This window comes from Alosa sapidissima, chromosome 16 (assembly GCF_018492685.1).
Source record: "Alosa sapidissima isolate fAloSap1 chromosome 16, fAloSap1.pri, whole genome shotgun sequence".
NCBI classification, from domain to species: domain Eukaryota; kingdom Metazoa; phylum Chordata; class Actinopteri; order Clupeiformes; family Clupeidae; genus Alosa; species Alosa sapidissima.
The window spans coordinates 10,258,291-10,267,235 of record NC_055972.1 but is presented as its reverse complement, the minus strand read 5'-3'; the positions used below and the strand labels follow the sequence as shown (position 1 = coordinate 10,267,235).

Genomic DNA, 8,945 nt, shown 5'->3' with positions numbered 1-8,945 from the left:
GGTTGGCACAGACTGGCACAGACAGGACCAGCCAGTACAAATGGATACCACACAAATAAGTTCCCTTTCCAAGTCAACCACATACAGTATTCTGTGAGATCTGCGAGAGCCCATCCTAGCCCTATTGAGGCCCTCCGGGGAGAATTGTGAGGCACAATTTACACAGTCAAAGATCAAAACATGTTGCCTTAAAATGTCTAAGCCTGGATTCATTAAAATAGGCAGGCCAAATTAATCAAATAAGAAAACAATGAACAGTGAGAGGGATAACAGGATAACAAACCAGTATAACAAACAAGACACGGTTGTCCTTGCACTGCCCTCTTACAAACTAAAAAGACGGCTAACCCATTTTATAACAGTGACAAAAACGTACAGAGAACCATTCCGTGGTCCTAATTAAGCTACACTTGAACCTAAAGAAAATACAAACAAAAAGACAAGATAATCATGGCAAAGCAAGACAAAACATGACAGGCCCCAAAGCAAACAGAAACCTCCAGCAGCAGCAGCCTTTAAAAGGGGCTTTTAATCAGCAGAGGCTCCGCTTGGGCAAAGCAACAGAGAGAAGAGCCGGTAAACACAACACAGTTCACTGACACTGCAGTGACAATGCTGCTGCCGTCCTCCATAGAGCCTTATTAGAGAAATGCTCCTTATCCGTCAACACAAAGTTAATCTCAAACACACCCACATTTGGAGTAACTGTTTCGATTAAGTAAACAGTGAAAGGCCTCAACGCAGACCGACCGGAGCTTATTTGCAATCCCGTTTATCTATTTTAAAAGGGACAGTGTTCTCTAATTTAAATAAGCCATGTAAATGTACCAGATTCAGCCATTCAAGCTACTTTTTATCTGCAGTCCCTGGCAGATTAATGTTAAAAAAGAAGAAAAGGAAACAGAAATACACAAGCATGTGTGGAAAACATAAAGGCATGAGCACCGACACTTAATAGCACCATAGACTGTTTTGAACTATATACAGTTTATGAGTAGCACAAACAATTAGTACGGCGATAATATAGGCTACTACAACTATATGATACAACCCCAAAACAGAAAAAGTTGGGACATTGTGTGAAATGCAAATAATAAAAGAATGTGATAATATACAAGTCTCGTAAACCCATATTTAGCAGCAAAAAGGACATAGACAACATATAAAATGTTGAAAATGAAAATTTGGACTATTTCATGGAAATATATGTTAATTTTGAAGTTAATGCCAGCAACATGTTTCAAAAAAAGTTGGGACGGGAGCATGTTTACCACTGTGCTGCCTCACCTCTTCATTTAACAAAATTCTGTAAATGTTTATGAACTGAGGAGACCATTTGCTATAGAATGAAATGTTGTCCCATTAATCCCCAATATAGGATTTCAGTTGCTCAACAGTATGGGGTATTCTTAGTCATGTTTTTCATTCCATTGCACTTAATTTGACAAATCTGGACTGCAGATAGGCTATCTTAGCACCTGGACTTCCAGTTTCTTCCAGTAGCAGCAACTGGAATCCATGCATTTCCACGGAATTATTTTTGGAATCTGATCCCTTATCATACCTGATCATTCATACTCGTCGCTCGACTTATCGTGACTAAATTCAAGATGGCTGTAAACCAGGGCTCTCAAGTTTTGAAGTTTGCAAGGAGTGAGACTTTGTTTCTCAGGGGGGAGGGGGCGTGGCATTGGCACGGTGCCACGCCCCCTCCCCCCTGATCGAAGTACATGAAAGTCCTACGTCTGCTTGAATGCCCCCTCCCCCCGATCAACAGACCCATGAGAGAGCACAAATTCCATTATTTCAAACACACTGTTTTATTTATTCTAGAACCCTATAGTAAATAATAATAACATAAATTATAATAATAATTCCACCCAAATGGGCCCTTTGAACAGCAGTGGCTCATTCTGCTCTAAACAAACAGAAAACAACCAAATGAGAAAAAGCACATTTAGCCCCAAAATGGTCTCTTGAACAGTGGTGGTTCTATGTGTGTGTGTGTGTGTGTGTTTATGAGTGATGTTGTGTGTTGTAAGTGTTTGTGGCAGATTTTGATGCCTTGATGACTGATACTGGGGGCTCCCATTTAAAGCACTGTGGTTCAATGTCAGCCATTTTCACAGTCCTGAGGCCATCCTTAAAAATATTCTTGTTTGCAGTAATAGACAAAATTTTTTTTTTAAAAATGGGTCGGTAGGTAGGTCAATATTTTTTTTTCAAGATTCAAAGTAAAAAAAAGTACAATTTTGGTCATGGTGATTACGTAGGTATGAATTTAAACAAATGTGCATATTGTGACGTAACTGACTGGGTCCTTAACCCGTGCCTTCAGGCGCATCACTGCAAACCTCAATCTGATGCAGGTTTTGTAGACCAACCTTTCTCAAACTTCTTTGACCTAAGGCCCAGTCATGGCAGACTTTGGGGTCATAGGGCTCATCTACCCCACTCCCTCCAAATCAAATTGTCATTATCATTATCACAATCATTATTATGCCTATACTGTTATACATGCACTTTCACTTAAATGTTTTGTGACATGCACATCAGAGGACTGCTTTACTAATGTAATTAGTAAAGATATAATTAGTTTCATTGCTAATGTAATTAGTAAGGATATAATTAGTTTCATTGCTTTTGCATGGTTGCATGATGCTTGCATAAGAAAAGAAATACTTGTCAAAACAGCAACAATTATATGGGTGCTATTGTTTTGGGATGTTTCCCTCATGCAAGCATCATACATTGGTAGGAAATGGAGAAAAAGCGGAGCTTTAATACCAACGTTATCGATTAGTTTCAGTTTCTCTCGCGTAGACGCCTGCATTGAATGAACGCTCATAGGCTACAATTGTTGAGATATTAATGAGACATTTCAAGTCTCGGTGAGATATGCTATCAATGGCTTTTCTGATATCAAGATTGTCAGTGCCTTAGATAAAAATGAGATATGTGATTTTGATTTCTGTGCACAGCTGGTCATTTTCCAAACTAAAGTTCAACATAGTTGTTGAAGTCTGGTGACTGATTTGATCTGAATGCATGGTAGTGATGTCCAAAGGTGAAAGTGTGTTTATGTTTCGTGTTACCACATCTGTTACAATGCAGCACATTCACCACAAATTAAAATGGACACAATCACAGAACAGGACCTTAAATGGAAAATGTGAGTCCATTTTCAAAGGCACTGTTTTTCCTCGTGCTCTGAACTACACAAAATGACTGTCTTGTTGTTTGGCAGACTGTTTGTTTTGAGTTTTAATCATGCTTATTGGGGCCTAACGTCCTGGTTGCCAAGAGCTGCCAGAGCAGCCTGTGTGGAGTAGAGAGGAGGAAGAAGAAGTGGCCTGCTCTGCTCCTGTGCCGCTTCACTGCCTCTGGATGCACACAAAATGACCGGGATTGCAATTAAAATCCTGCTTTTGAAAGCCATCCAGTGAAAGGTGTTGATTTACCATAACATGGCAAAAACAATTGAGCAAATGCGGGAAAGTGTGTGTCATTTAATCACATGGTACAACAGATAATCACCCACAATGGGAACTTGGGATTCATGTGTGCATGCCAATTCAAATCAAACAGTTTTGGTAATGACCAAGTAGGCTGATTGCATTTCATGCTCTTTCTAATACAGCATCTGGAAAATGAGTCATGGCTGACCATGATCACAATATATAAAAACAGTGGTGGTTGTATGAGTCAACTTCATGTTTGTAAATTAAACTATTCCACAAACGGAGCTGTCTAAGCTGTTTTAAAGCTTGTGCTGCTGTGACTCCTTCTCATTCTTTGGTCTCTTCCTCCACTGCCCAATCCAGGGATTAGCATTCGAAGGCTGGCGTAAATGTCCAGGTCCATTCCCTGAGTAACTGTGATCTCCTGTCCTCATTCGCTTCATTGACATTTCCCTGGCATTGGTAGTGAATGGATAAAGTGGCTCAAGCACAGCGTGTTAATGTCAGAGTGTGCAGGCCTGATGAGAGATAAAGACTCAGTGCTCTCACTCCAAATAAGGAGATGGCAGCTCCCATTATCAGTCAATCACAGGCCGTGATGCCAGGGGGACCATGGGTTAGAAGGAACAATCGCAATTTAGGCTCTCATGCCAAACATCTGTCAAACTCAACATCATTTCACATGAACAAATAATGGGCTAATTAGTGACTAATGACCAAATTCATTCCAAATTCAAATCAAAACATATGTCAGTGGGTTGGGAAATAGTCATAATGATACTCAAAAAACGTATAGCCACATTGCTATTTCCTTATTCTTATCTATACAAAATTTTACATGAGGTTTAACTGCTAACAGGCAAACACAAAGCTTCCTGGACTCATTGCTAGACATCATGAGTTAGCCATAATAGCTGCCATGCTTTGACATCTGAAGAGGCACAGGCTCTGTGCTTTGGCAGATGCCCTTAAGGAGACACCATCCACAGTACATGTGTTGATAAAGAATGGAAACAAAAAAGCTTAAAACAAAATGCCCGGTGGGGCCCACACTGGACGCCAGACAGACTGAGCTGATGAACTCTTAGATGGCAACTTATCCTTACAGAAATGCTTATTTTTGTATACCAATTTCCTGTAAAAGAAATCTCACTTGACTTTTTTGATGCACAAACAAAATTGGAATGCGATGACCATCACTCACTTGCATCACTGATTCACTTCTTCAGACTGTACGTTTGTTAATTTCCGATGTTCTCGAAGAAGCATGAGCACAAACACATGAAAACGCATTCATTATACAGACACAAGAGTCTATCTGAAACGGTAATCTGATTTGAGACTTTGCCAGAGACCTCTCCTTGTTCACTTGCTATGTTTTTATCCATCATTAGAGGCTTCATCAGACTGACATTACTGCCTGGTTATACCTTCATGGAATACTAATATGAAACACACATACTGTACACCCGCACACACACCTGCACGGACACACGCACACAGGCAGGCATGCACACACACACACACACACCTGCCACTTCTCATTACATCCCAAACCTCAGGATAATTCTGATATCCTATCCTAGACATCTGCTGACACTTCAGACAGGATTATTACATCTGGATGTCTGAATTTGGATGGAGGAAGTTGCCACAGGTTGAGGCCATTTGGGAGCAAGACCATGTAATTGGCTATATGCATAAATTAAATGTCCCCTCTTGAATTAAATAAAGAAATTAAACAACACCCCTTAAATTCTGTCTTGGCTAAAGTGAAAACGTTTCAGTGACCCTTATTTGCACCACTTTAATCAGGTCATCTGTGAAGCAGAATATGTCAAGCCTTGAAAGAAGCACACCAGCTTTTTGCCTTCTACCCAACAGTTACAGTGGGCAGTGCTTCAAATTGGCCAGCTTCACTCGCGGTCCGCGCGTGGGATCACGCGGTATCACGCGACTTTAATTTGTATTTTTCCAGTGAGACGCTGCAACGACCCAAACAACCGGTAGATGGCTCAAGTGAGCAGGGTGTCTCGTAAAAAGAAATGGAGCCTGGAAAACCCTACACAGACTTCACTACAGACTTTAGCAGACTGGTTTAGAAATAATGTAATAGCCAGAAATATGCCTGCCCTAATAAAGAAATATTTGGTTAACTGCGAGTGAATTCCGTTTGCAGCCGTAGAGACGCAGGACAAATTAAACATTCTGGTTTTCTCCGAGTGCAACGATGATAGACAGACATCATTTGGACAAAATATAGAGTATTAACCTCCGACGTGACCCTCCCTCGCCAGCAATACATTTTTCTATGACCCTCCAAAGTGATTATGAAAAAATCACTGTCAACTTTTTCCGGGTTTATCGCCTACTGTATTTTAACGTTTTCACATATTTGGCCATAAGCCGTTTATCATAGGCTATCACGAAACCAAACTACAAAGGCGAACACTTTAACAGGGGGAATTCATTGGGCATGAATCATGCTGAACGCTATTTCGCTACCTTAGAATAATAAGGTTCTATCTGCGTTTTGAGTAGGTACAACCGGGACGATTGAAACGGGGACGAATGAAACATTCCGTTTTTCTCCGAGTGCAACGATGATAGACAGTCATCATTTGGACAAAACATGGAGCATATTAACCTCCGTTGCTCAGCCAAATGCCTTCCTGTTACGTCCTGGTATCACGGAGTTACGAGCGATAAACGATTTTTGATGGTCACAAGTTTACTTCATTAGCGGTTTATTTTTTTTTGGATTATTAAAGAGTGTTTTTCATTTAAAGGTTTGACTTCGTGCTTATTCAGAAGAGCATTTAGTGCTCTCCCCAATCCCAGACGTTCACATTGCATGTTTGTTTGTAATGGATGCAACCGCGAGATAGGCTATGCGTTTGACAATAAGTTGTTAACAGAACCAAGACATATAGCCCAGCAGCAATCTAGGGACTGATCGTTATTTATTGAAGGGGCCACCGGAGGAATTTTGAGTGCTTCAGTTGGAAGTTGCATGACCCTCTCTTGCCTGCTAGAAATTGTTCAATGACCCTCCGACAGAATTGTTAAAAAAAGACATGACCCTCCCCTGCCAATTGTCTTCCGCCCGCGCCACAGCCACACACTTTGTGATAACATTCTTAAATCAATCTTTCCCGTGAGCTTGCATGCTACCAGTCCTTCCTTTTCAAATGTGTTGCGCCTGTTTGCACAATTTCACAAATAATCATATGTGATAAATAGTATGACAAATAATCCCTGTGCACGGGGACCGAAACAATGCATGCCAACTTTTTCCGTGTTTATCACGTATTTTAACTTTCCCCGCTGTCTTGCCGTTTTAATGTTTTCCCGTAGAATATCCTATATTTTAATACTCTCATAACAGCCCTGCCATCGGGCCTGTCTCTGTGTTGCCCTGTTGCTACCCCTTGCCCTTCCAACGAAACAGATGTCTTCAAATCATCGTTTTCCTTGCTTGAAGGCGAACTTAGAGTGATGTTAACCTATTTAAGTTTAACGGTGCGATTGCCGTGAGAGCACGATTCATTGACGCTTGCATGTTCGGCCTTATGTCTACGTGCGCACCTGAGGCTACTCAGCTGCAAGAGAAATAATTTCCCCTCTTTGTATGTTCACTGCAAGTTGGCCTACCATAACTTACCAACTCTGCACTGTAGACTGGCTATTTATATTTTTCTGTGAAATAAGCAAATGTATTTGTTCAACTTTATGAAGCAGAATTACGCATAGGGTACTTGGAACATAATACATTTGACAAAGGACAGATGAATGTTGCTAGTGACAAAATATTAACTTTCAGTGTTTTACGATGTCTTTGTCATGGGGAAGTGTTTTTCCCCATGCATTTATTCTAGGTTACTGTCAGTGACTGCCGTGAGAGAAGCGGGTTCTGTGTTTCGTTCATGTCAGTGACTGACGCGAGAGAAGCGGGGTCTGTGTTGTGTTGTGTTGCGTTGCGTTAATTTATTTTCATTGGGCATACCGTGCCGTGCCATCCACAGCTCTTCAGTTCTGACAAAGCCAAAATTACTCCTTTTGAAACAATGAGTGCAGGAAGGGGGGGGGGGGGGGGTGTCCCAAGCAGCTTTCAGCCATAAGGCTACTTTGAGAACATTTCAATTCACCCGACACTAATATTCAAAATGTTGAAAACTATTTCGGCATAGCCTATAAAGCAGTTTAATTAAATGGAATGTTAGTTGTAAACAAACGAGCTACTTGGTGAGGCTTGGCCTCACAGATGCGCTCGTGCCTTAGATGGCAGGAAAAATCTTCACGATAGGCCTATTAACTAACCACCCGATTCACGTTGGCTGGGGGGAAGGGGGGCCATCAGACAATTGTGCCCAGTTAATCCGGCCCTTCCCCCAAAAAATCACACCTTCCCACCTCTGACAGCTTAAAAGAAGTCAAGAGGACTCCTTACTCACAGACCTATTCACAAACCTGCGGTTTTGAAATCCTATGCAGCTACAGGAGCTTCCAATCGCGAGGAAGCAATTTTGCATTGTAGGCATAACTAACATGCAATAACGCCGCCAACAACAACCAAAACTAGGCTAGTCATTGTCAACATGTAAATTAAATGTAACATTATTGTGAATCAAATTAAAATGTTCCCTTTTGCAAACGTAGGCATAGTAACAGAATAATTTAATAATGTTACAAGATACTACATCAATCCGTATGTTTCATTGGGCTACTAGGCTATGTGTTTTGCCTTGATTCATTTAGGCTAGGCCTTTTTATTCAGGGGCCGTATTCACAAAGAATTTTAAGGCTAAAAGTAGCTCCTAACTGGCGAATTTAGGAGCAACTCCTAAAAATAATGGGCGTGTCACTCCTAACTTTAGGACTCCTAATTTTTTCACAAAAAGTAATTCACGAAGCATTTTAGACCTAAAAGTAGCACCTAAGTCTGGGACAGCTTAAGTCGAGAGGACTCCTAACTCACTAAGACCTATTCATAAACAGCTTTTTTGTGGCATTTTACGTTGCGATGTTTTGAAATAGCCTATGCTGCAACAGGAGCTTCCAATTGCAAGGGAACAATTTTGCATTCATAAAAGGGATGCAATAACGCCACCAACAACAACACAAACTATTCATTGTTAACATGGAAATGAAATGTAACGTTTCATTGTGAATCAAATTAAAATGTTCTCCTCTTTGCAAACGTAGCCTAGGGATATGGTGACAGATTAATTTAATAAATGTTGCAAAGGTAGGCTACTGCATCAATCCATAGGCCTGTTTCATTAGGCTACTAAGCTATTTGTTTTGCCTTACTCTTTATTCATTTAGGCTAGGCCTTTTTATTCAGTTATTAATCATCTTCCGTCCTTCACACTAGTAGCGCACGCATTCTCCGACCTGTCACCTGTCAGTCATCATCGGAAGAGAGGTGTTTGGAATTCCCGCGTTACAATCGTCAGCCAATCAAGGTGGTCACTTCAGTCA

The 8,945-nt window shown here is 40.9% G+C and overlaps 1 protein-coding gene across 1 annotated transcript in view; it reads left to right on the top strand.

Moving 5' to 3' along the window:
- Positions 1-470: 470 nt before the first annotated feature.
- Positions 471-8,945, top strand: part of chrm3a (cholinergic receptor, muscarinic 3a) — a 79,237-nt gene continuing 70,762 nt past the window's right edge. Inside the window, exon 1 of the mRNA XM_042066182.1 lies at positions 471-576. Within this exon, the coding sequence (XP_041922116.1) occupies positions 471-576 (106 nt within the window). The remainder of the gene's footprint in view (positions 577-8,945) is intronic.